Source organism: Pongo abelii, chromosome 19 (assembly GCF_028885655.2).
Source record: "Pongo abelii isolate AG06213 chromosome 19, NHGRI_mPonAbe1-v2.0_pri, whole genome shotgun sequence".
Classification (NCBI taxonomy): domain Eukaryota; kingdom Metazoa; phylum Chordata; class Mammalia; order Primates; family Hominidae; genus Pongo; species Pongo abelii.
In genome coordinates this window covers 67492785-67520034 of record NC_072004.2, presented here as the reverse complement: position 1 = coordinate 67520034, position 27250 = coordinate 67492785, and the positions used below count along the sequence as shown (strand labels likewise).

At 51.8% G+C, this 27250-nt stretch overlaps 2 protein-coding genes and 1 long non-coding RNA gene across 7 annotated transcripts in view; 1 reads left to right on the top strand and 2 right to left on the bottom strand.

Moving 5' to 3' along the window:
* Nucleotides 1–2348: 2348 nt before the first annotated feature.
* Nucleotides 2349–5191, bottom strand: HOXB2 (homeobox B2). Its single transcript, XM_003780102.4, has 2 exons — nt 4228–5191; nt 2349–3442 (listed from the first exon to the last, which is right to left on the bottom strand). Exons 1-2 carry the CDS (start codon nt 4616–4618, stop codon nt 2763–2765), a joined length of 1071 nt encoding a protein of 356 aa, XP_003780150.3. The 5' UTR covers nt 4619–5191; the 3' UTR covers nt 2349–2762.
* Nucleotides 5192–5345: 154 nt separating this feature from the next.
* Nucleotides 5346–10954, top strand: LOC103889591 (uncharacterized). The gene is made up of 5 exons (XR_002912071.3): nt 5346–6447; nt 8080–8188; nt 9611–9664; nt 10056–10118; nt 10645–10954. It is a non-coding gene; the product is annotated as an uncharacterized LOC103889591 (long non-coding RNA).
* HOXB3 (homeobox B3) overlaps nt 8567–27250 on the bottom strand; it is a 41420-nt gene continuing 22736 nt past the window's right edge. For 3 of the 5 annotated variants that reach the window (XM_063718157.1, XM_063718154.1, XM_063718155.1), the window contains exons 3-5: nt 15223–15310; nt 11734–12339; nt 8567–10888 (exon numbers count right to left, since the gene is read on the bottom strand). In XM_063718157.1, the coding sequence (XP_063574227.1) occupies nt 10050–10888; nt 11734–12181 (1287 nt within the window). In that variant the 5' untranslated portion in view covers nt 12182–12339; nt 15223–15310 and the 3' untranslated portion in view covers nt 8567–10049. Of the gene's footprint in view, nt 10889–11733; nt 12340–15222; nt 15311–23935; nt 24093–27250 lie in introns of those variants that run through there. The other 2 variants (XM_063718156.1, XM_063718158.1) reach the window with 2 other exon arrangements.

The following is a 27250-nucleotide window of genomic DNA, read 5'->3' as shown; positions in this document are numbered from 1 at the left end:
GCTGGTCCATGGAGCAGCCAGGCTCCAGAGAACTGGTGCATCAGAGGCCCTTGAGTGCTGCAGACCATGATGGGGGATAGGAATTCTCTCCTGCAGAGCCAACTCTGCATTTTTTTGGCATTGAGGAAGGGTGCTCTCCTTTTGACCAAAGAAACTGGAAGGTAGGCCATTAGCAAGATCCTTCTGATATTCTTGATCTTTTTAACAACCTGCTATAGCTAGCTGCAAGAGCATTTTTAATTACACCAAATTATCTAGTTTGACTGTCCATAGAAATCAAAGCCCCAGCTGAAATATCTGTTCATTTTGCTTAGTGTAGAGATGGCTTGTGTGCTGTGATTTTTAAGATGTTAAACACTGCCTGTGGGCATATTTTATGGCGAAATAAACACACAGCCCAATGAGATGTATAGCGTAGTTTTAATATATCGTATATTCACTTATTTATGGGGAAAATAAACACATAAGCCAATAAGCTGTGTATTATTACTTTAATATATTGAATTTATTTCATACCTATATATTTTATGAGGGAAAATAAACTAAGATACATGATATTATTATAACACATCTAATTGTTCTATATTAATTTATTTATGAGAGAAATAAGTGCAATTTAACATGATGTAAGATTATTTAATGCACGAGATGAATTCTATATTAAGACAGTTTAAGGGATTAAGTTCCAGCTAACTAAGATGTGTGTACTTCCCACACTGAGGGACCCATTTTAAAATATGCAAAGGGCTGTCTAGTCCTCTGTGTCACAACCTATGTTGGCTCCTGGCTTATCCTGACAATTGCTGCCTCTGGGTGCCTGGTACTCAAAATCCCGGTCCTGTTGGTCCAGGGGAAAGTCTGGAGACCCAGGAAATAAACTGCTTTTTGAGAAGGGCAGCATCTGCCGGGGAGATAGCCCCGTAGTGTCTGTTTCTGAGCCGGAGAAATATTAAAGAAACCTAAGGAGGATGGATGGCTTTCCGGGGCCCTTTAAACCTCCGCCTTCCCAGAACAAACCAGGAGGCAGATGGGGGAGATCGATCCTTGCTTCCCGCTTACCAGGTTTGCAAGGAACCAGGCAGGGTGTGGTGGGGGATAGACAGGACATGGTGTTGATACGGAAAATGAAGTTGTTGGTCAAGACTGGTGGGTCTGCATTCAGAGAAAGCTCTGGCCTGGCTTCAAATCCCACAGCGAAGAATCAAAAGTCAGACTGGATGAGGCACACCCAGGCCCGCAGACCCGCCGCTCTCCTTCCCTTCCCACATCCACCCGGACTCTCCTTCCATCTCGCGTCCTCAGCGTCCGTTGGGCTCCACTTTAAAAATAAAAAAATCAAACAAACTAAAACGAACGTGGGACTCCCCAGGCCCAGGCTCCCCTTCTTGCCTGGCCTCTGGAAAATCCAGCTGGGAGGACGCGGGGGCAGGGGCACATCCCAGCTGGGCCGGCGCCACCCGCAGCGGCTGTCATGGCGGCCACAGCTTCTTCCCTCGCCGCACTCCCCGCCCGCCGCCCGGCCCCAGCGCCATTTTGAGCATCGTCTTTGCTTCCCTGTCTCCCTCCCGCTCTCCTCGCTCCTCCTTCTCTCCCCGCAGGTCCAGCGCCTCGCGACACTGCCGGGCCACCCTGGGCTTCTCGCCCGGCTGCTTCTTGGATGGTCCCCCAAACCCCAGCAGCCCCAGAGTCCATGGGTGTCCCGGCAGCGCCACATTTCTCAGCTGGCCTCTTCTCTTGCCCACTTGGAAGCCAGTTACCATCCCTGGGTGCGGGACCCTGCTTCCCGAGAAAATCCCCGACCCCACTCCACTCCTTGGAGAGCCACCTACAGCTCCCAAAGAGGCCCGGCTCAAGCCCCAGGCCTCGCGTCCCTAGGCTTCTTGAGTTCGGAAAAAGGTCGTACACCGGCTTCGGTCATAAGAAGCAAAAGCCTAGGAAGCCCCTGGTTTGTTCCCAATTCGAGGGAACTTCTGCCCCGCCACGACTCTGAAGCCTGTCCACAGGCTTCCTCTCCTTTCACCCTCCTCTGTTCGCTGTACACTCTCTCCCTCGACCTGCCCACCTCTATTTCTAAGCAGAGGCCCCAGAACCACCCGCTCAGGACCAAAGACCTTCTGCTGAGGGGCAGGGAAGTGACCCAGCTTCCTGCAAACTCCCGACTGTTGCCGGAGCCGTGGGCGAAGCGGCCATCAATCGGGTCACTTTTGTACCACCCGGACTTCGCCGGCCCGGGAGGCTTTGCTGCCACATGGGCCGCTGAACCTAATCAACTTCGCACAGGTCCTGGAGGGGTGAGGACCCGCCTTGGGGCCGCGGGGAAAGAGTTTAGGTCTCAACACAAACACTCGTTTTCGTATTATAAAGACATTTATTTAATCTATGAAAATAATGTACAATAAATACTTTCCCCTTTTCCTATTATTAAAGAATTTTAATAAATAATCTACAGTCTAAAACATAAAAAAAGAGGAAAATAGGTCCCTCTAGTTATTTTTAAGAAAGTCCCCCTAGAGTTTAATTATTCCTGAGATTTCATTGGAAGGAGTCTACCAAACGGAATTTTTCTGTGTGAATTTTAAAAGATGCCCGAGTGCCCAATATTTTAGAAGAAGAAGAAAGGGAGTGGATTAAACGCTAATTCAGTAATACCTGAATTTTAGCAAAACACATAAGTCTATGTGACTGGGGGTGGAAGAGGCTCGATTTTTCCAGTAGACGGCCAAGGAGCGCGGGGATCGAAAGGACCGGGAGGAGGAAACGGGTTAGGGAAACTGCAGGTCGATGGCACAGAGCGTACTGGTGAAGAAGTCCAGCTCTTCCTCGGAAAAGGGGACCGGGCTGTCGAGAGAACCCTGTAGGCTAGGGGAGAGGCCTCCGGATAGCTGGAGACAGGAGTCGGCCGCGAAGAAGTTGAGGTCGGGAAGGAAAGGCGAATCCTGGCGCTCCGAGAAGACGTCTTCTGGCAATGGCCCGGGCTCCGGCCCGCCGGCCCCGCGCAGCGCGCAGCCGAGGCTCGGCGCGCCTGCGCCCTCTAAGCGACCGGCTAAAGGCCGGGGGTCCGCGCTTAAGGCACCTGGCACCACCTCCGGCGGGTGAGAGCAGGCTTCCCACGCCGCCCGCGAGGCGGAGGGGCCGCCCGGGCTGGCCGCGGGCTCCTCGGCAGGGTCGCAGGTGTCCTCCAGGGCTCCCGGGCAGGCAGGCTCCCCATCCGGCGGCTCTCGGTGCTGCGTCTGCCGCTTGTGCTTCATGCGCCGGTTCTGGAACCAGACTTTGACCTGCCTTTCGGTGAGGTCCAGCAAGGCCGCGATCTCGACGCGGCGTGGCCGGCACAGGTACTTATTAAAGTGGAATTCCTTCTCCAGTTCCAGCAGCTGCGTGTTGGTGTAAGCCGTGCGCAGCCTGCGCGCCCCGCCGCCACCAGCCTCCGGCAGCCCCAGGCCATCTGCAGGGAAAACAGGCTCGGCATCATAGCGGGCCGTGTACTCAGCCCAATCTCAGTTCGCACTACCCCATCCGCCAAAACCAATATCACCTCTCCCCTTCCTCGCCACCCCACCCCCGCCCCCACACCAAAGCCGCTCGCTTTACTGCTTTTGGGTTTTCTTCTCTCCCTCTCTAGTCTACAGCCCCGGCCCGGGTCAGGGCAAAGCATTTAGAGCCGCCCACGGGCCACGCAGTGGGGGAGAGCGGCTCCCTTCGGCGCCGGAACCTCAGATCCCCCTCCCAAGCCCTCCCAGTGGACCCCTCAATTCGGAACTTTCCAACTCAACCGGAGCGAGGGTCATAAAGATTGTTCTTCACCCCTTTTCCTCCCTAGCTCTGAATTCTTCCTCTTCTCCTAGAGTTGGGGCAGAAAGGACCGAATCTTTTCCTGCTTCTAGAGTCTATCCCAGCAACAACATACTCATTCCCTTACACAGATACGGGTGAAAACCTCAATCAAATCATTTTCTTCTAGCAGAAAAAAAAGCGTTTCCCCAACCAGCTTCCAAAATCAGCCGTAGGGAGAGAGAGAGAGAGAGAAAAAAAAACAAAAACAAAAACAAAAAAAACCGCTGTTAGCGGCCAGGCCTGAACCCCAGTGGGATATTCTACTTCCCCATCCCAGGAATGGAGGGGGTAAGGAACCCCAACAGGCTCGCCACCATTTTTTTTAAACCTCCTTCCACTGCTTTTTCTCCCCCTCTTCTAGCTGCCCCTCACCCCACCCCCACCACGCTTACCGACCTGCAGGCGATCCGACCCCGGAGGCCGGAACGGCGGAGGCGGCTGGAGAAGGAGACGTGGCGGATTGGCTGGGTTTCTTGGCGGATTTCTTCTCTTTCATCCAAGGGAACTCGGGGGCCGGGGGGGCAGCGGGGAGCGGCGGCGGCGGTGGCGGCGGCAGAGCAGGCCCATCTTCGGCTAGCTTTTGGCTCCTAGGTCTCTGAAGGGTGGAGGCGCCGGGCTGGAGGCTGGGGAAGGTTTGCTCGAAAGGAGGAGGAGGAGGAATTAATGTCGACTCCTTGATTGATGAAGTTTGAAATGTCTCCAAGACAGCGGGGAAGGAAGTCAGACACTCGGCGAGCGATGGCTGGCTGTTTATAAACCCAATCTCCCTCTCAAATTCAAAATTCATGGCTTTCAATGGTGGGGGAGGGGGCTGCTGGGGGGGCGTCAGGAGGGAGGATCGGAAGGGACCCCCCCTCCTGCCCCCCCCAGATTTATGTAATGGAGCGATTTTGGGAGGGGGAGATTTTGGTCTCTCTTTTTTTTAATTTTGGGCCTTTATAATTGTATATTGCTGATAAATACGAACGTATGGGGACTCTCTCTATTAAACCCAGGACTCCAGCGAAATTACAGGGAATTCGTGGTCACGGGACCGGCCTCCGCCAATCGCTCGTCTGGGCCTGGTGGAAAACAGAGCATTATTTGGTTTAATTGATTCAAAAACACCAGAGGACCACGACCTGGACACCATGAGCCCCCATTCCTACACCAGTGCCTCACACGCTCTCTCCCCAATGCCTCCGTTTCTCCAGAAAAGCTAGAGGAACTTTTTCCTCATCCCCTTCGAAGGTTAGAAGGTTTCAGAAGCCTGGAAAAGAAGAGACTCTAAGGGAGAAACCCTCCTCTTTTCCAAGTATTTTAATAGAGTAAATTAAGGCCTTCTTTACGTGACCAGCAGCATCCCCTTCCCTTCTCCCCTTCCCCAGGAAAAGATGAGTGAGGATCTCCGCGTTGGAGGAAGAGGGAGTCGAAAGAGGCTTCCACTGTTTGAAAAAGGTCAGTGTTAAGGTGCAAATAAGAGATTTACAATCATCAGCACCACTATCCCTGTTACCCTCCAAAAGCAACAGTTAAATCTTGGGAAATGGACAGGAAATCCCAGGCGGACACATAGAAGTGAGATAGAGCATGAGGGGCATTTTTGGGCCTCTGGCCTCCATGGCTGTATGGCCTGGGTTCTCTTCTCTACCCAGTGTTTGCAGCACTGCCTCTGCCCCTTATGTACCCCTGCTTTCCTCACTTTCAGGCTTCCATGCTTCTCTGTGACATCCCCAAAAACAGGCAGAGTCTAAGATGTGCATTTACCCACTCAAGCCTCAAGCTTGTATCTGTATCCATATCCAGGGACATGAACAAGAACTGGGGTAGCCAATTGATTTAACTTAGAGCACTCTCAAAGTTCAGATCAGCGTTCTGTGTGTGCATGAGTGTGGTGGGGAGCTTTTCCCCTAGGACAAAGAGACTTTCCCTCCCATTTTTGCCATTGTGCTAGTTAAAAAAAAAGTAAAGAAAAAAAAAAAAGAATCCCTGACAAGGAAGAATTCCCTGAAGATGGTAGGGGTGGAAATAATGACCACTGAGATGATATTCCATTTCTGGCTCCTGGGGGAAAATGTTTTTAAAATTTATTTTATTTTGAGGAGACCAAGATAGTCTGAAGTTTAGAGTGTTGTAATTTACTATAGGGAGAGGGCACAAGACTCTGAGCCCCAAGCAATTGGTGGGAAACTAGGCCTCAAAGCAGAAAATGAAAAGTCGATCTGGGAGAAGATTTTTAAATAAGTGGGTCAGAGGGATGGAGAGGAGATGAGGCGATCAATCTTAGCCCCCTGACAGCTCCCTCCGATTGCATCAAAGAATTTGGCTCTTTGGGAAAGCAGAGGCAACAGCCAAAACTTCACATCCCTTAAAAAGGCCTGGGGGTGGGGGTGGGGGTGCAAAAGAGAAAGGTGATTCTGGGAGAGCTGGGAAACAGATGGGAAATGGGGACAGAGGGAAAGCGCTAAGTTGGGTGGAAAGTTTGCCTGGAGAACTCCCACGGCTCTGGCCTCCCCTCCCCCTCCTCTCTCTCTGCTGCCCAGCCAGGAGGAGAAGGCTGGTTAGCAGAGAAATGGCAACTGAGCCCGGAGCTGGAACTAGAAACTTTCTGTCAGTGTAACATCTGCGTGGGTGGTGGTGAGTACTTAAAAAGAAGGACAGAGAAGTCTGAGTAGAAGCATGAGGGTGGGGGAGAGGAGGATGGAGAAAGGGGAGTTGGAGGCGGGGGCTGCCGGGACCGAGGAGGCATGCTCTGGAGGGCTCAGAACAGAGAGAGCTGCTCTGACCTGGGCAAAGTGGCCAGCGACAGTAGTGTGCAACTAGGCTCCAAAGAAAACAATTTTTGCCATTTAGAGGTGTGGATGGGGGTCGGCATGGAAGAATCCAAATAGTAACTGTCTGGAAGTCATGCAGGGAGGCCTGAGAGTGGGTTCACCCCCTTGAACACCTCTGAAAGTTTAGCAACAGCTTCTCCAGCTGGCTGAAGGATTCAGAGCTTATCTCAGGCAACTCGGGCAGACTGTCCCTGCAGGAAATACAGCTCTCTCTAACCCTCACTGACAGATTTTATGGCCAGATTAGCAAACAGCGGAAAACTTGGGTGTTAAAAGGGGCCAAGAGAACCCTCCTTTTCAGAGACATCCCTCCCCTGCCGCCTGTCCTGCTGTGAATTTAATAGCACGGATATTTTACCCACGTCTTTGGCTGCTTTAGCTGAGCGCCTGGAATCTTCCAAAGAGAAGGATAGGGAACAACACCAAGCCAAGTTGGTTCTTATTTTTCTTGTTTGCAATTCCAGCTTTGAGCCAAAGCTCTGTTTTTCAAACTTAAGCTACATTCTCTTTCTTGGCCTCTTTCCTGCTAGATAAATAACAACCCAACCCACCCCCAGAGCCAAACATGGTGTTCATCTAGTTATATCATTCAGAAAATGTTACTCAGGGAAGAAGAGACAAAGAGAAAGAAAGAAAAACCCTTGAGCATTATTTGATCCCCATCAAACTTTGCACACTCTTATGCCTTTAAATTATAGCCTGACCCAATGCTAAATTGCTTGCTGCTTGGATGAGTCCAGTTAAAATCCTACTTGATGGTGGGGAAGGGGGAGGGTGTAGAATTCAGGTTGCTTTTTTATTGTTATTTATTGTTGCATAAAGACTATAATTACTAACCTTGGACTGCCAGGATGCAACATAAAAATGAAAATCAGCCCTCGCTTTAAGGCGGGGCCTGGAACGATTCTCACTCCCCCACCATCACTACCACCAAATATATGCTCCTAATTAAGCAATGTGGGCACATCGCTTACAATTAGAATTATGCAGCTCTTCAGCAAGCAGCCATCGCTTCTCTTTCAACGAATTAGCTCCATATTTCAGCCGCGCTGTCTTCTCGCTCTTATCGGCTCCAGCGACTCGGCGGTGACATTTCATCTTTGACAGACCCTCTCTATTCTCACTCCAATGTGATAAAACTTTTATGGAACCACGACTAAGAAATGAAGTTTTCCCAAGGATGGTGGAAACAGAGCTGCACTTTAGCCTGGGGACCATTTTATTTATGCTTGGATCCAACAGCTTCTCCTACCCTCCTCTCCCCTTTCTCTGGCAGGGGAAATCGAACGTGCTTCCCCTCCCTCCGCCTCGAGTTTTATTTAGTGATTTAATTTTACTTAGTTTTAAAGTTTGACCTGAGAAGTCTAGGCCTCAGTTTTTTTTTTTGTTTTGTTTTGTTTTTTAGATTAATCATTTTTCTTTGTTTTCATTTTAGACCCAATGGTGGTTGGGCTTCGGGTCACGTGACAACTTCTTTGTAGCTCCGGAAGAGGATTGCGAAGTTTAGGTTTCGTGGAAGAAACCGTAATCGGCCAGATTTTCTTGTTGGTAGTGGGAAGGGGTGGGGGGTGGGGGAGGTCGTGGCCAAAGGAGCTAACAGACGAAAGGTCAATGAATGAAAAACCTAGAGGCATAGAGGCCAAACAGAAAAACCTACAGAGAGCATCCAAGAGTCCCCCCTTACCTCCCAACTTGTTACTTAAACCACAGCTGAAGAAGTTGGCAAAATGTTACAGGCTCTTATGAGTGAGAAAATGGTATTTAAACTTAAGACATATCAAGGGGGAGACAGGAACCTGGGAAGTGGACAAAAAGGCCAGGGAAGGGTCTTCAATGTCCTTGTCCTTGTCCTTCTTCCCTTGGGGGAAATTTGGCAGTCAGCAGCCTTGCTCTGCTATCTAAATTGGACCACCAGGACAAGATAAAATTGATAACAGAAAGTTTATTCAAGAATTGTTTGACAGACAACCCTTTTAGGTAAGGAAAAAAGTAACTACTGAAGAACAAAGAAAGTTCCAAGAGGGAATTAACTCTAGTTCTACAAATTCAGGACTATACAGTGATGATTAGGAGCTGAGTTCATGCCTTTTAGAACTAATTACAATTGTTCATAAGTACGAGTTTAACATAAACCTACAGCTCTTTTCTAGAGTACAACAGTAACTAAAATAGCTGGTTTTACATGACAGGAAACACAATGTCCTTTATAACAAGTAAATACTAAAAAAGTACAATTTTTTCCTTTTTTTCCCTCATATAAATACATAATGTAGGGGGATAAATAATACAAAAAAGAAAATATTTTAACAGGCTATAACCAATAAATATATATGAAAATGTTCACTAGAACACACGCTTTTTTGAGCAATGCTGGACTTCTGCAGGCCCAGACATCTCTCACAGTTGTTTTTACATCCATTAAAATGTAAACTCTAAGTGCAACAAAAGTGTCCTGTCAGGAGGCTGAGCAAGGCACACAGGCCCTGCCCAGCCCCTGCCTGGGACAGACAGTTTGTTCAAATATACCCTGTTTTCACGTTAAGTCAAGAGAGCAACAGAAGAAAAGAAAAGTATAGAACCTCTTGTCACCAACTGCTTTCTGTGGAGAGGGGGATGGAGCTGGAGCTGAGATGGAGGCAGCAGAATGGGCAAACCTTCAGTCCTAACAACCTGCCTGCCCTAGCCTCCACACTTTCCCTTAAAAAATATATATATATAATTTATAATATAGGCAGCTCTTTCAGGATCTCTCACCATCCCTGAGCCCTCTAAAAACTGTAATTGATGGGGGTGGGATGTATAGATATGAACGTTCTAGAGCAGAAAAACCAGGGGCTAGAAGTGGAGGGGGTAGGTACCTCAATAAACCTCAAATAAATGGGAACAAATTTGAGGTTCTGGGAAAGTTGGAAGGGAACGTGTTTTGTGCCCTTTAGGTCTGAAATGTGTTTTCTTATTTTTTAAAGGATAATTGAGGGAAAAAAATCAAGATTTGGGGGAATTACCTACAAAGATGTAAGGTAAGTCCGTTGGTTGGTGATGGCCTAGCCATCTTGTCTGGTTTTTAAAATGTGCTTTTCTGCCTCGTCCTATCTCGTCTTCCTCTACCCCACTCCCGGGCGTGGAATTCCAACTTGGTAGTGCTGGAGCCCTGGGGTTGATGGGGTCATCTCCAATATGATGTGGTTTTCTTTCCGATGGGTTGGCAGGCAGATGGAACAAGGGGTGGAGGACTTAAAAGCAACCTCTCAGGCCAGGGGGAGGGGCAGGAGTTCTAGGCCGGTTCTGACCAGGAAGCCTGGCGACTACCTTCCTGGCTCCTCTTTCAGACCTCCAGGCTGCCCCCCAGAGCTCCACAGTCTCTCTCTTCCTCCCCATCCCCTAATCCTCGTTCGCCCTTTCCCATCACAGGTGTGTTAATTTGGGCGCTTCTTGGATTCTACCCTGAGGAGGAGGCGCGTGGTGAGAGGAGAGGTCTGTGTAGGTGGGGTGGGGTTCGCAGGGTCCGTGGTGCTGGCTGGGCGCCATAGGGGGCGCCCCGTTGTAGTCCAGGTTCCCGGAAGGGTGATGGGAAAGGTGGTTGAGGCCATAGAGGGAGGGGCCGGCAGGGGGCGGCAGCGGATCCGCGTAGCCGCCCCCGCCCACGTACACCGGACTGCCCTGCATGGTGGGCGTCCCGTAGGCGCCCCCGTTGGCTTGGAGGACGTGCGGCTCATACTCGGGAGCCGGGGTCGGAGGGTACTTCTGCGGGGCGCCGCAGCCTTTGAGAGGGGGCTGGTAGTTGGAGGGCAGCGCGTAGGCATTCTGGTGGGCTTTACCGAAGGCAGGTGGGGACGGGCTCTCGTAGCTGGGGGTCATGGAGTGTAAGGCGTTCATGAAGCCGGCCGTGGACTGCATGGGCTGTGGGGGGCTGCCAGCTGGAGATGGGCCCCCCGACGACGAGGCCAATCCCTTGGCCTTCTGGTCCTTCTTGTACTTCATGCGCCGGTTCTGGAACCAGATCTTGATCTGCCGCTCGCTGAGGTTCAGCAGGTTGGCCATCTCCACACGGCGAGGCCGGCACAGGTAGCGGTTAAAATGGAACTCCTTCTCCAGCTCCACCAGCTGCGCGCTCGTGTACGCCGTCCGCGCCCGCTTGGACGCCGCCGACCCCGGGGGGCTCTTGTCCCCTCCCCCGCCGCCGCCGCCGCCACCGCCCCCGCTGCCACCACTGCCTCCGCCGCCGCCGCCACCACAGCCCTCTGCTGGATCCGAGAGGGAGGGGTGGGAAGGGGAGAAAATGAAATAAAAGATAATTACTGAACACGCCGAAATTGAATGCATCGTTTCTTAATAAATCCAGGCCTGGACTCGGAGCCCCCGCCGCCCTCCCCTTCGCGTCCCCGCCTCCTCCTCACTCCCCCACCCCACCGCCCATCGCATTAGCGGACACTCTATAATAGTGGCATTTATTAAGAGACCTGTTCTCCTTTCGCTGCCCCAGCTTATGAAAATTTGATCATGTCACGCAGACAGAGCCGCATGGCCATTTATTTAGGGCTGGATTTTCGCGTGCGTGCTTTCTCCCCCTTATCCCCAATTCCAGGTCAGGGAAGACATTTCCCCTCCCCGCCCACCCCGTCCTGAGGACAGGATGGGAGACTGAGGAGAATCCTCGGGGTAATCTGGACACTCGTGGGCAGGAAGTGTGGCACGAAGAGGCTGCTGTTCCTGGAAGCCGGGACCCCGGGCCGTCCAAGCGATTGTGATTAATACCCACAGTAATCATACTTAATAATAATCAATCCTTGACGACTCTGCATCCTCCCGGCAGCGCCTCGTCTTGGCTCTGTGGCCTTGGGAAGGGCTTTGAGGCCACACACCGGGCCTTCTGGAGCTTTCAGAAGCTCCGGTGGAGGGCGGCTAGAGGGAGGAGGGTGTTGGCGGGGTCAGGGGTCATTAGGGGGTGGGGGTATCAAAAATGTACCCGCCGGCCACCTAATATTGTTCCCAGGCAGCCTCGCGGGCGCCTAGGGGCTGGATGCTAGAATAACAGTGACATTCCTGGCTCCGACAAAAGCTGAGGACAAGGAAGGCAGAGAACTGGTACCTGTGCCGGGGGAGCTGTTTTTCAGCTTGGACGTTTGCCTCGACTCTTTCATCCAGGGGAATATCTGTTTGGTGAGGGTGGAGTTGGTGCCGGGACCGCACTTTGGGGGACCACTTTTGCTGGGCCCGCCCCCATTACTGCTGTTGCTAGTGGCACTGGTAGGTGCGGCACTGGGCGGGGGTGAGCCGGGCGGGGCGGGCAGGGGCTCGGGGGCCAGACCCGGCCTCATGCAACTGCCGTTGAGCTCCTTGCTCTTGGCATGTGGGGCAGCGTTGCCCAGGGACTGCAGCGAGCACGCTGAGCGCTGGTAGTCACCCTCCAGGTGCGTGGCGGCCTGAAATGGGGGTTGGGGGGGGCCATCGAAGCCGAAGCCATTGCTGCCAGGGTACGAGGAATAGCCTCCGAAGAGAGCAGGCGCGGCGTTGTCGTAGTAGGTGGCTTTCTGCATCGCTGGGTGAGGCCTGGGCAGTGGGTGGCAACTTGGAAAGGCCTGATACCCTCAGGACCGGACATTGGCAACCCTGGGGGTCACGTGACACGCCGGACCCCCCCCCCCGACCTCCCCTCTCTGCCCCCCTCCTCCGGGGTCTGTTCCAAGCGGCTGACCTGCGAGGCGAGAGAAGAGACACAAGGGGGAGAAGAGGACTGGGGCTCGAATCCATCTTAGGAACTGAAAAGGGAACTGACATCAATAGGGTTTTTTCTTCTCCCCTCCCCAACATCTCCAAAGCAGATGCTGAGAAAAAAAGCCCACCAGTTTTCATTTCCACTAAAAAAAAAATAAATAAATAAAGACTATATGCCTTTCAAGACTGCCTAGATGTAGAATCTATGGCAAAGGCCATTGCTTCTCTCCTGCCTGTGCACTAGCCCCTGACCTCCCCTAGTCCCTCTCTCCCTATCTGTCCTCCCCAACTCTGGGATAGGATGGCTCAAGGGAGGGGACACTAGGAGACTCCAAAATAAAAGCATCATCAACACCATCCTCTGAGCCCAGAGGCTTCTATGCTTCCAGCCTTTGCCTCCTTCCAAGTCGGTTTAGGTCTCTTGCCCAAGCAAAGTCTAGCCTGAAGGAAAACCAAAGGATCTCCTAAAAGGACAGTCAGGAGAAGCAAGTTCAGCAGAGAAGCTTCTCTTGTGAGGTGTCCTCTCCACTTCCCACCACTCTCCCACCAGGAAGACAACAACAGCCTGACCTAGAAACTTCCCGATGATTTTTAACCTCAAGAGCCAGCTGAACTGAGACTCATCTGTCCATGGCCCTGCTGCAGGCACCACCACCTCCGGCCCTTGTCTTTGCTCAGCCAAACCTGGGATCCAGCAGCCAGTGGCCCTGTGGGGTCCCCAGATGGAGCAGGATTGTTTCAATTTCCTGGGCCACGCCAGTTGATGCTGTGACCATTTGGCCCAGGTCTCTCCCCGGACCTCTCTTTTTTTTTTTCATGAGACTTAATTTTTCCCACCCTTTCCTTCACCGTCTGTTTTCTTTGATTTCCCCCAAAGAAAATAAGAAACAAGAAGTTACAACTGCTAGACTTTTCTACTGAGACGGGGAAAGTGCTTTCCAAAAGAGAAAATTATTCCTGAGGAAAAAAAAATTAACAAAGCAATTTTAACAATATTATTCTCTAGGTTAGAAACAGAGGTATTCCTGTTGACTGAGGTTCCCTGAGGCAAAAAAAAAAAAAAAAAAAAATCACTATTTTAATACAGCCTTTTAAAAGTGTGCCAGAAAAATAAAGATTCAAACTAACATAGGATTTTGTGTATTTGTTCTGAAACTTCTGACTGCATTTTTTTTCCCTCTGTCTCTCCCAACTCTTCACCACCACTTTTCATAAAACCTCCATACTGCCGTGTGTGTTTGGAAAACTTTAATCTCATTCAGCCTAGCTGTTCAACTCCTTTAGTTAGAGAACTAAACATAGGAAAATAAAATAAAAGGAGTGCAGGTGAAGAAAGTCCCTCCCTCACATAAATCCCCTTCTTCATGGCACAGATTTGTACTCAAAAGGGAATCAATGTAACCCTGAGTTCCAATTGGTTTCTGGAAATACACATGGGTCTGCAAAGCAGCAGGTCCTTCCAGGGAGAACCAGAGTTCAATTGACCAGGCTGACCCAATCCCTTTATTATTATTACCATTAGCCTCTGCTGATTTAACCAAAATTAGCTTCCGAGCAGCCCTGGCTGAAGGGGGAATTAATTAACAGGCATTAGTTGTGGTTGTTATTAATAGAGAAGAGAATGAAATAAAAACGTTGGAGGGGGTTGGCTGGCTAGGCCCTGGCTTTATTTAGTCTAAATGATTGTTACAGCAATAATAATGATGATGATAGTAATAATAATAAAACAATAATTTAACTAGACGCCTGGGGCCGAAATTCCTGCCGCTCCCCTTGCAATAAACCCCAAACCATCGCGGGACGGAGGCCAGGCGAGTGTGGAAAGCGAAGGAGCCAGAGACGCGATAGGAAAGAATGGAGACTCCGCCGGTGGTGCAGACAGGGCTGGGAAGGTTTGTGCACCCGGGTAGTCCCTGGCTGCTGCTGCCAGGCTGCCTCGGCCGGTCGCTGCTGCCGCGGCGACTGGCGACAAGCTACCAGCCACCTACGATGGCCCAAGGAGGCGAAGAAGAGCAAGCGATCAGGACACCAAAATGGTTATCGGAGGCAGGTTCCCAGCACACCAGCTGGCCGAGGGCCGAGCCCCGCGGGCGGCAGCAAGTTTTGGGAGCTGGAGGTAACCGAATTAAAAGGCGCCTTAGAAACTCCGCTTCGGGACTTTGCTCAGCAGGGCTCCGGGTTGGAGAGCGCCGAGGCCTGGCGGACGGGACAGTGGGAAGAGGGAAAGGTGCTAAGGGGACCCGAGATCTGGGATCCAGAACAAGAGGGGGTGGGGAACAGCTCTACCAAGCCAAACAGATCTATTTCCCTTGCCTCCATGTTGGAAAAATTCAGGTTCCATATGGCTCTTCGGGAGGGAGGGAGGGAGACGGTGGCTGCCGGCTTCCCCCCAGGGTCTCGCTGGAGAAGGGAGATGAGCCCCCCGCAAGAACCCCACCTTGCCAAGCATACCCCAGGGAGAGCCAGGAGAGTAACAATAGCTGGGGAAGCCCCGAGAGAGGGGATAGGCCATCTTCCAGGACTTAAAAAAATTAATGGAAGAAAAATAACAAGAAAGGAAGACAGAGAAAGGTTGAGACTTTCTTAGCAGCCGGGGAGAAAATTCAGCCCTGGATCTGGCTGCTGAAAGAAATGAGAGGAGAAAAGAGGAGAGAAGCAGGAAGAGAGAGGGAGAGAGAGGGAGAGAGAGAGAGAGGGAGAGAGAGGGAGGGAGGGAGGGAGGGAGAGAGAGAGTCGCTGCGTGGAAGGAAGCTTAAAGCTTGTGAACTCTTCTTGAACCGAGATTGGAGTCATATGGGCCATAAATCATTGAGACATACTCTCCGCCATTCACAAACTGATAGCCTATTTCAGTCCAGCTTACCTTAGCCACCGACGAGGGGAGAACAGGCAGACATAATATATATTCACATCGAGCCCCAGCGCGAGCGGCAGGCGAGAAATCTCCCCTCCTTGAAGGCAAAGGAAAAAAAGACCACTGTTTAAAGCTGCGTCGCCCCCCGCCCCCCGCGCCCCGCAAAGCCACCCCCGGCTGGGGAGCCCGAGGGGCAGACCGGCCAGAGGAGCCGCGCGGCGTCCGCTTCAATTCACTCGGCTTAGGAGCAGGGGTGCGCAGGAGGGAGGGGGTGGGGGAGCGGGAAAAAAAATAGAAGACTGAAAGGTGCCGGGCGGCTCAGCTCGCCAGAATCCAGCTCCGGGCTCCAGCAGGGCTAAGCCGCCACAGTGTGGTTGCCCTATAAGACTGGTACGCCCTACTCTCCGTAACAATGGCCTCTGCTTTTACACAGGGAAAAAAAACCACACAGACACACACACACACACTCACTCACTCACACACAAGCTCACACACCCCCCCACCTCTCCCCCTTTAGCAAGCTTAGATGCCTGATAAGAAGGGAAGGTGATGGTGGTGATGGGGAAGGGGGGAAATTTTAAAATACCCTCCCCAAAAAAAGAGTGAGAAGGAAAGAAGAGAGGGTTTTCTTTTATTTTTTATTTTTTCTTAAAGAACAGGTAAAAATTTAAATCTAGATTGGAGGGACAGGGAGGAAGAGGTGAGCAAAGGCAAGGAAGGGTGGTGAAGTTCACAGCTCCCCCCATACCCCACTAGTGAACCATTATGCTAATTTGAGAAGTAGCATTTGGAGGCTGAGTCAAAGGCAGGCCTGGCCCGGGGGTGAGGGTGCCAGGTGCCCCTGTGCACTCATTCGGAATTGGAACACTAGGACTTTTTTAGAAAGTAGTTCTGGATCTCCAACCCTCACACTCTGGCTCCCTCCTTCTGAGTCTCCAGCCCCGGCTTCTTCCCTCCACTACACCCTCTCTATTCCTCTCAAATCTCCCCCCAGTCTCCAGGCCCAGTCTCTAAACAAGGGAGAGGGAAAGACCAGACCTTTTTTTTTTTTTTTAAAAAAAACTCTCCCCCTTTTTCTTTTTGAGAACAGACAACAAGCGGTGAGTGATGATTTTAAAAACCCTGAACATCTTGCAGGAGGAGGAGGGTTGAGAAAAGGGTGACAAAAGGAGGACTCTGTGTTTTAGCTTGAGCTTCAGACTGGCTGGCAGTAGACAGGCTGAAAGAACTTCACGGATAAGTTTCTGTTATGATTCTCACCTCCGAATAGGCAGAAGGGGCTAAGAGGTGATAAGGACATTTGTACTTCTAAGAAGAGAAGAACTAGCAGGGTGGCTTAATTTTAAATGCACTGGCAGAAGAGATGGAAGATGGTTATTATTATTATTCAGAACAACTCTGTTTGTTTCTCTCTGCCCTGCAAGATTTATGACTCTTGGCACAAGTGAGGAAGGCCACAAAAGCTAAAGTTTTCTTAGGGTGTGTTTGAGCAGGGCAGGAAAAGGCAAGGAGGAGGCCTGTAGGAGGAAGACAGGAGCCAAAAATGTAGGTGTCGGCAGATTTGGGACAGGGGGTGGGGAATAGTCATTCCGGGAGGAAGGAAAAGACAAAAAGAGCACCAGGACATTTCCCAAAGCAGGAGTGTTTGCAATTCTGCCTAACTGCGGACTCGGAGCTAGGGGACGAAATAGAAAGCTGACTCTTTTCTCTAAAGGCAGCTTGGAAAACTGGTCCTCTTAACTTCGTGTAAGGCACTACCCTGTGATTTCCTGGTTAGAATACTTGGCTTTTGCCTTCTCCCATCTGGATGCACCAGAAGAGGGAATGGGACTGGGGACAACAAAGGTGAGAGTTGATTTCCAGCTATTGTGTTCCCTCCAGCATAGGCTGGAGGTGTCTGGCAAAGCTTCCCTCGTTCCCTCTCTCTCCCCACTCACAGGCTCTACTTTGGGATGAGATAGGGAGTGGCCCCTGGCCTCCAGCCCCTACTTCTTCCAGGCAAGGCTAAGTCAGGCCAGGTGATATGGAGCAGCCGGTTTCCAGGGACCCTGATAAACCAGGGGTACCTATGGCCTTCCTGCCCTCCAGCAACAGGAGCCACTTGCAGAGCCTCAGAATGTAATGTCCTGAGGACCCCACCTCCTACCTAGAAAGTCAACGGCTGGAGGGAAGCACGGGTTGGGGGATGTAGGGATGGAGGGTGGGAGCTATTTTTCTGTGTTTATTAGTAGCTATTATTCTGTGTTTATTAGTATTTTTCTGTGTTTATTAGTAGTATCAAGAAAATAAAACATCCAAGTCAGACCTAGACTTGGGGCTCAAGCCAGCCTGGAACCCCAAAGAGACCTGTCAGGGGTGCCTGAGTATGTGGCTGCAAAAAGTCTGTCCTGAGATCTCTACACTCTGGTTAGAGACCTACAGGGTCAGACCCCATGTAACTTTGAGCTTGGTGGGTCGGGGACTCAGGCCAGGGAGGCTTCCAGAGGCTTAAAGAAACCAGTACCTTTGGGGTTTTTTTCTATCACTCCCCAAAATAAAAAAAAAAGCCAAGAATGTACCTCAAAACCTCTGCTGTCCTAGCTGTTACTATCATTGGGTTAGAGAAGGTCATTGTAAAACTGAGAGAAGAGGAGAACCTGATTGCTTTTAGGACTGCGCAGCTTTGCCTCTAGGAATAACACAAGAGTCCAGAAGGCACCCAGGCAGCCTCAGGCCGGCTGCAGGAGAAGCGGGCCTCGAGCTGAGCTGGGGGTGGAGGAGTGTTCCAGAGACAACGGCAGACCCCTCCCTTCCCCAAGCCTCCTCAACCCTTTGTGGTTCCTCGGGCTACAGAAGGCAGTGGGGCATAGTGGGGTGGGAGTGAAAAAGAGGACCGAGAAGCAAGAAAACGAACCTGGAGAAAATCTGTCGGAGGACATACACCCCCAAATGCGGTAGGAGATGGAGTGGGGGCTTCTTAATTCTGGAGTACAGAGCCCATTTGGAATACTTGGGAGGCAATTACATCCCAGTTTAGTTTCTGTCTTGCCTTTTTTCTTCCATTCTCAGAGGTCTCTGGCCAGCAGGCGGGCTGCCCTCTGATTAGGGCTGGGAGGCTGGAGGACGGAGGGTGGAACAGGCACCCCTAAGGGCCCCTGTTTGGACTGAGGTGTTGCTGCTAGCCAGGGGTTTTTCAAACTTCAGGGGATAAAGGCTGGTAGTGAGGAGTTTGGGCAAGGAACTTGGGGTGGGGGATGCCAGAGCAGTCTGAGGGAAGACTTTGGGGTCTGGGAAAAGAGAAGCGGGAGAAGGGCTTATCATCCCTGAGAGTGAAGCCATGATTTCGGAGCAGACTGGAGATACAGAAGAGGGAACAATTTCTTCTTGGATTTGGGAGTGAAACCTGGGAAACTTTGTGTGCCCATGTGTGTGTGGCGTGTGTGTGTGTGTGTGTGTGTGAGAGAGAGAGAGAGAGAGAAAGGAGGAGAAAGAGAAATTGAAAAAGAGGAAAATTGAGTAAGAGTCAGAGACACTAGCATAAACTAATGAAGTAAAAAAATAATAAGGGTAAAGATGAGAGAAAATGCCCTTCTTCACAGACATCCTTTCCTCTTCCATTCCGTTTCTTTGGAGCCAGAGCACTCGCTCTAGCACTTCTCTCCCCCACCCCACTGGGTACCCAGTATCAGGCGACAGGAGCACTTTAAACCCTCTGGAGCAATCAAGGGCTACCCGCTCTTATAGACCTCGGCGGGATCGTGCCTGTTTCTCTCCTCCCCCAAAACTGCATCAACTAGCAAACAAAAATTCTCTCAATAAGGGCATACTGGTTGGCTCTTAAAACCAATCTCTGATCTCAGACTTGGGGCAGTCAAGGATCCTGCCCCTGGCTCAATCAGCACAAAATTTGCCTGGCCCAAAGGCTAGCTGGGGAGCTAGGACCTGGAAGCCTGGGGGGCAAGATGTTTGGCGATGTGTTTCTTCCTGGCCGTGTCTGGGTTCCCGGTCCCACACTGTTTTCCAGCTTCACTGCCCAACTTTGTAGCCCTAGAAGAGTGGTATAAAGTTCACACACTCACCCGAATCTCCATTTTCCCTTAAGTATTAATAAAGATTTCAAAGCTGGGAGTTGTAAAATGGGAATTGCTAATGAAGAAGGCTCTTGGCATTTGGATCCCCATCTCCAGCTCTCCAATAAGCCAGAGCAGGAGGGAACAAAGGGGCACCCGGAAGGGAGAAGAGGAGACCCGCATAGACACTGCTCAGCAATAGTGGGGATCAAAAGAAGAAAAAGGTCGCTGCAGTGGAAGAAGAAAAATCCAGGCTGTACTTTTTCCCCACCCCATGTGTGGGGGCGCTGCCCTCTCCCCAGCCGAGCCCGTGAAGGGGTGGCAGGACAAAAAGGGCAGCCACAAGGGTCTGCGAAGTCCACTCGATGACCACGGAGGCCGCCTGAACATGCTAATGAGGGGATGTCGGTGCTGCCAGCGAGTTGGGAGCCTCAGGCAGGTGGGCTCCTTGGTGGTGATAGATCCCAGTCTGAATCAGGGCTCCCGCCTCATCTAGAAGCTCAGCCTTAGCCTGGCAAACCCCACCCCCAGCAAGTGTTGAGACAAATGTGGGCAGAGCAGAGAAAGCAAAGGAAGGGAGGCTGCAAATCCTGGGCAGCTTGGGGGCTGCAGGGGGTGCTGGGAAAGGGAGGGAGAAGCAGGAAAAGAGGAATGGGCCCAGTCCCTGAGGTTGAGTGGGCCTCTCCTGACAGACTGGATGTTTCTCTCCCAGTGACCTCTGTTTAGCAGACAATAACTCAGTGGATTAATGACCAATCAGCGAAAGGCCTTCCGAATTGCCTCCAAATATAAAACTCCGAAGTCAGAATGGGACAGGGCCAGAGTCTGTGCCTGCCAGCCCTTTTGTTTTTTTTCTCTCTCAAATTAGTGTTCGGGGCTAGGCTTTAGGAAGTGGATTATCTGCCCAGTGTCTGGAAATCTGGAAGATTTCCAGAGCCCCAAAGATGAGGTTGTTTCCCATCTCTTCCCATCTTCTTCTTCCCTCCTTCCCCAGAATTCACATTCCAAACTACACTTCCCGCAGCCTGGAAACCTCCCCTCCCCTGTTAGCCTCTTCATATCCCTGATCCTGCAAGAAATTTCCTTGCTCACAACCGTGCAATTGAGAAGCCATCACTCCTTTGGAACTGGGGGAGGAGCTGGAAAATAAAAGCAAGTATAGAGTGGGGTCTTCCACCGTGCAGGCCTTCTGTCCTGGCTACCCTAGAGGAGACCCGGTAGAGTGCTGTGGCACCCTGTGTGTGCCTCCTCCCAAGAAGCGAGGGCTCAAAGGCCCAGGGCTGGGGTGAGGCTGAGAAGGGGGGCAGCTTCTCAGAATCTAAGCTCTGTCACAGAATCTAAACTCTGCTGTCACAGAATCTAAACTCTGAAACCACTGTTCAGTCCCTGGGCTGGGGTAGGGGGCACCTTAAAAACCACACTGTTGGGAGGCCGAGGCAGGCGGATCACCTGAGGTTGGGAGTTCGAGACCAGCCTGACCAACATAGAGAAACACTGTCTCTACTAAAAATACAAAATTAGCCAGGTGTGGTGGCGCATGCCTGTAATCCCAGCTACTCGGGAGGCTGAGGCAGGAGAATCGCTTGAACCTGGGAGGTGGAGGTTGCGGCGAGTGGAGATCGCACCATTGCACTCCAGCCTGGGCAACAAGAGCGAAACTCCATCTCAAAACACACACACACACACACACACAGACAGAGAACAACGACAGCCTTAGCCCAGTGCCTGGCAGGGAAAGGGTCTTGCTCAGTAAGGCCCAGCCCTTCTTTCCTTAGCCCTTCTCCAAATGCCAATCTCAACCCAACCCAGCTAGCTAGCCCCTCTCCACTGCCTTCTAGTTCCACTGCTCTCCTCAGTGCTACTCCTCAGCTGAGAATAAGGGCACCTTCAGAAGGAGGAATAGTCCAGATTCCAGTGGATTTCCTAGAGCCAGACTGAGTAAGCATCCACTGCTCTGGGTGTATATAAACTCTGAATATTGCAAATAAACATGCAGTAACTTCTATTCCCAGATGCCCACAGAGCTCCAGGACACACAAGGGAGTGCCTCCCATGCACTGTCTTGCTGAGGATGGGTACACACAGAGGTGCCCAATTTCAGAACAGGAGAGAAATCAGTCCAACTCTTGCCGTTGTTACAGATCATGAAACTGAGGCCCAGAGCAAGGAAGTGATTTGTCTATAGTCATACTTGGGATAGGCTTGGGAGTTGGAAGGCTTGAATTTCAGATGTTCCAGCTTGACTGTGTGACATGAGGCAGGGCACTCCTTGGGCCTCAGTGTCCCCTTCTGTAAAGCCTGGGCATGTGTATGGAGGGAAGGGGTTTAGCTAAATGATCTCTAAGGTCTCTTTTTGGACTGAATGTTAGTGATTCTCCATGTGCTGATGTAAAAGTGAGTGACAATAAGAAGTAATAAACTGAGTTCAGACAATAACGGGCACCATCGTGACCAGATTCAGAGTATTTCCTCTTGGGGTTTAAATGCTTACCACCACTGAGCACCAACCCAGTGCCTGGCCCTCCCTTGCCCCATAGAGGCTCATGCACTGGGTTTTACTGCTCTTCTGTGTGTAGGGTGGGTTGTTTTCTACCCTCATTACCAAACTAAAAGTGCTATTTTTAGACACTGCAACTTGAGCAGTAAATAATTAATTTGTCTAATTAAAGGAGGAAGGTTTCAACCCGGCAATTTTTAACCAGGCATCAATGCACCCATTGTACCAGCCGAGCCTTCTCACCCGACCCCCTCCCTGCCCATACACCTACCAGCCTCCCCAGTTGCCTCCCCCTCAGTTGGAAACCAGCATTCCCCCAGATGGCCAGCAGGGTCCACAGGGCCAGACTGTGTCCCTCATGACAAAGTTCCACGCTCTGCTATGCTTCCCCATAGAAATAGGTCTGCCAGCAGCTGCACCTCAAAGCTTGCTTTCCCTACCCCCAAAGCTGTGCTGGACTCCAGGTCTCTGCTCTCTGCTCTTGGGAAACGTGTAATCTACCTCCCCAGCTCAAGATGCCCCAACAATGCAGTGAGTTTGCATTTCAAGAAACTCCCATTAATATCAATTTACTTCACTGAAACCTCGGGTTCTTCATCAAGTTGATGATTTATGATAAAATCAATTAAATTACGGCCACTTAGGGCCCAGCCGCTTCCTCTCAGATTTCATTGGTGCGGGGCCCAAGTGTCTGGTGGAAAAATGCAAGTTTAGCTGGAGGCGAGGAAAGATAATTCTGCGGCTGAGAAAATTTAATGCAAAACAATTTCCAGGCAAAGCTGGGCGTCTGGACAGAAATGCAAGAGCCACTAGTTGGCCTGCGGAAATTACTATCTGGGGGTCAAAATGTTTTTCTCCCCACCCCCATCCTCCTGCATGGCTCCCTTACTCTGTTCGTCTTTGTATTCACTTGCTCCCCACTCCCAAAGAGAGATTTTGGGGGAATTCGAGCAGTAACGGTGGGACACGAGGCTGCCAAGGTCCAGCCTCAAACCACGGATCTCCCCGATCTTCCCTACCACACCAAGCCTTTTCTCCTTTTGGCCTCCCCTCCTCAACCAACCATACTCACTAATTCCTTGGCTTCCCACCGCAAAGTTAAAAATTCAAAGTGAAGATGAGGCTGGGTGGGCAGAAGGCACAACAGGCACACAGGGAAAGGGCAGAGGGTCAGGGACCAGGAGGCCAAGCCAAGTGGGCTCTGCTGCATGTGGCTGCGGAAAGAAAAAAGCAGGAAAGAGCACTACTTCGTGGACAGGACAAGGGCCAGTGTGTCTAGAGCTACCCCATCCCAGAGTTCCAGAACCAGAGAACATGGGGTCTCTCTCCTGGCTCCCAATCTCCCAGCTCACAAAGCGATTCTGCAAACCCATCCGCAAAGCCCCACCTGGAGTACATACAGCTCCCAATGTGCAGATTCACTCACACAATACACGAACATACCTACACATGTGCCTGCTTACACGCTCCCTTTGCATACACCCACCACACTGTGCGCCTGCAAAGGGACAGTTCCCACTCTCCTCCCTCATCTGGGAAAATAAATCCCAGTGCGTCAGGCTGGCATCGCTTCCCACTCCAAGGAGAGGGGCTTCTCTGGCCTCTGCTCTGTTTGGTTTTTGGTTTCCAGTACAGGCAGGAGTAAACACAGCTTTTCTGAAGCCATAAATCACTCCCTTTCCTACCTTCTGGGCTTAACACTCAGCCTCAGTGCAATCCCTTGTAGTTTTGTCTTCAAATAACCCGCTAGGTGCTAAAGGGTTGGGCAATGGTGGCAGCTGGGTTGTGGAAGCTGACCCAGCGGTCGCCCCCCAACCCCACTGCCCCTAGCAGATGCCCCTCACATTTCCCTCAGTACCCACAGCCCCCAACTGCACTGGAAAACCCTCCTGGGCCTCAACACCCTTTCTGAGCGGGAGAGCTCTCCCATCCCCTAACAAGATCATGTCCACACGCCCACCCAAACAGCTCCACATTCCTCCACACTCGTCCTCCCCCCCCAGGTCCCTTTACCCCCTTGAAGCCCCCACCCTGCCTCTCAAAGTTGCTCTCATCTTCGTCTTCAATTCGGATCCCGGCCTGTCCCAGGAGAGAAGCCTGGGGGCGGGGTTCTCAGCCACACACCTCTGCACCCCTGCCAGGCTCCGAGCGCCCCGGCTCCGCACCCCACACTTACCTGTGCGGTCTTCCGCTAGGGCGCGGGCAACTGCGGGCGGCCGGGCGCTGGATGCGCGCGAGGGCCGACTGCCAGGCCCCGGACCCTCGGCCCGGGCTGGGGCTCCGCCGCCGCAGCCAGCGGCATCCTAGTCGCTCAACCCCCAGCAACCCCCAAGCGTCCCGGCGAGCTGGGGGAGAGGCCCGGATGCGCTCGCCCCCACCCCGCCCCCGCCCCCGCCCCCGCCCCCGGCTTTGTTCGGCCTCCAGGGCCCCAGGAGCGCGCGGATCTGGCACTCCGGGCGCGGCAGACGCCCGTTTCCTGAGAAGCTCCCACTCCGTCCGGGCCGCGTGGGGCTGCGGGAACCCCGGGCTAGTCTGGCACCGAGCTGGACTCGGGCTTTGAGAGCGGGCCAAGTTGCCAGACTAGAGGAGCGGCAACTGACAGGGGCACTACGAGGCGTAGGGAGCGCCGGGGGCGCCATGGCGGAAGGCGGGCACACCGGCGGCTCTTCAATGTCACCAGCGAAATGGGTTCCATATGTCCGACCCGGCAGAGAAGGGAGGGGAAGGGAGAGAGTTCTGGGCAGGACAGGAGTGGGGACAGGGAGGCGGGCAATGGAGGGAACAGAGCAATGGCGAGGGGGCAATGGGAAGGATCAGAGGGGCGAGAAAGATTTGCATCTGCCCTTTTCCCTCGAGTTTTCTAAAGCTGCTTAGGCTGGTAGGAAATTTCTTTCTCTTTTTCCTTTTCTTGTTCTTTCCTGTAAGATGGGGGAGGAAGGAGATTAGTAGGGGAAGCATCCGCTTGTTAAGGCTGGGAGTTTGAGGGAGGAGATGTGGAATGGAGGTGAAAGTTCTTAGGCGGCTGGAAGATCAACAACTTCCCCAGATCCCTAGAGAAAAAAAGAGACCAAACCCACAAGGGGGAAGAAAAGCCAAGAAAGGATTCCAGGGTCCAGGTGTGAAAGACTGGTCCCAACTCCCCCCACGCCCATGATGAAATTCTGTTTGGGGAGGTCCCAATGATTAAGTTACTGATGCTGGTGACTGTGTTGGAGGCTGAAGTGTCCTGGACATCTTGGCCATTCCCTGGCACTTCAGCTCCTGCCACAGCTGCCTCACACCTGATTTAGCACCCCCAAGGGCCTACTCTAGAGGCAGTTGTTTCTGAGATGGGCTGGGCTTTGGGCAGCTTCCTGTAAAGAAGGCTGCTAGGGAGCAGGGAGCCTGGGGGGCTTCCCTCTGTGCCTGCTCCCCAAGGGATTTGGGCTCTTTTTCTGTGTTGGGTCTCTCTGTCTTTTCTAACCATCTCTGTTGTCTCCGTTCCTTTCTCACAGCCCCTTTGTCTTTTTCCAATTCTGCCTCTCTCAGTGTCTTCAGTGAATTTGAATTGAGCCTTGAAAAGGATTTAGGAGTGTCTCCAGAAATCACTTCTGGGCTCACCCATTAGGTTGAGTCTCTTCTTCCCTTTCCTCTATCGGGGAACCCACCCTCTGTCCAGAGAAATTCTCTTCTAGCGAGAAGGGGACAAAGGGGGTAGTTTCCTTCCCACTTCCTTTCTTCTCACTTAACTCTGTGTGTGTGTCCCCTGGTGCATTGTGGGGCTTCTTCATCCAGGACAGCCTCCCTTCCCCTCTGACTGGCCTTTGTTTCCACTCTCCCTGTCATCACCTCCTTGGGCTCAGCCTTGACTTCCCACCCCAGAAAGGGATCCTGCTGCTTGTTCTCTCTCTGGGTCCCTCTCTTCCTCCTCTCACTCTTCATCTTTCTATCCAATTCCTCTGGTCACTAAAGCATTAGCAGCCTGGCTCCTTAAAGGCACAGAGATAAACACTGCAATTATATAGAGAAGATACCAGCAGAGAGTTAGGGGAGAAGACAGAGTCAGCAGCTTTCCTAGAGCTCTGTCTACCAGATGCATTATATCCCAACCCCTGAACAACACAAAAGCAAATCAGTGGGGTGGAGGGTGCAGGACTGGTAAGAGACAGGGTGCCTCATAACTAAATGAAGCAAATGTATATATAAACAACAAAGTCCTTTCAAACTTGCTGATTTGGGGTAGGCCTAGATGCCTGGATGGAAGGCATTAAGCATCACATGGGGGATTTACCAGATAATGGTGGCAAGCTATGGTCCCCTTGCTTTGTCTCCTGGGGAAGAGTCTGTGCGTGTTGGGGAAAGGGAAGGGGAGGGGGTATCAGTGTCACCTCCCCTCCTCTAGGCCAGAGGAGACAAAGACCTGAAGAGGGCTGAAAGAATAAAGAGGAAAAGCTGGTGGAGTGGGGGTGGGGGTGGTTGGTCAGACTTCCACGTCACAGGCAAAGGTAGCAGCAGGAGGGGAAATGGAAAAGGGTTGGGGAGGAGGAGTTGCAAATGCAGGGGGAAGGGGGCCTATGGGACTGGCTCTCCACACTAGCTATGTGCTGGCCCAAAGAGCAGATATTTTTCTTTCCCATCTTTCAAAGCATGCTGAATTCAGAAGCTAATACAAATGATTCTACCCTCTTCTTTCTCTTTCATGTCCCTCCTCCTCCCCATGGAAGAAGTGATCCTTCCCTGCTGTCCCAAAAACTCCAAGACTTTGCCCTAACCCTGAACCACCAGTTTGAGGGAGAATGCACCCTCTTCACAGTTCTACCCCCCCACACTTTCCAGATGAGGGAGAAGTAGAAATGCTTGCCTCCCACACTGAATGTGTGTGGGATTCTCCAACACTCAAGGAGTGGGTGGGGAATGAGACGGAAAGGTTTGGAGCCCCTATGCCCCAGGTCTCTTTGCTGCCTCTGCCGGCCCTTCCCACCTCCTCACAATCTCCAGTGCTGTCAAAGCTGCCCCTGTATCCAGACTTTTCCCCAGTTCCTTTTATCCAGGTCAGACAGTGCCTCTGCCCATCCCAGCCTTGGGTCCTGGCTTTCTCTTTCTCACCATGCCCTTTTCAACCGAGACTCGTGAATTGGGAGGCTTCACCCACTACCCACCGAGAATCCCTTGTTAACATGGATGAGACTCAGTGTTCATTTGGAGCAGAGTGTGGGAGCGAGCTCCTGGATGCTGCAGGGACTGGGGCCTAAGCTGCCACTCCACTTAGCGGATGCCATGAATAATTAACACCTGGGCGCGGCGTTGCTCTAACTTCCCTGCTTAAAGGTTTACACTAGCAGGCAGAGTTAAATATCACAGATAATCGTGGCTATAAAGTCAGTTGGCCTGGCTCCAGTCAGGGAATGAGCGGCCAACAGCTGCGACTGGAGTTGGCGAAGGCTCTGGCCCTCTGCACCTCATCCATCACAACTTGGGGCACAGTGCAGAACATTCCCCAAAGCCACCTCTG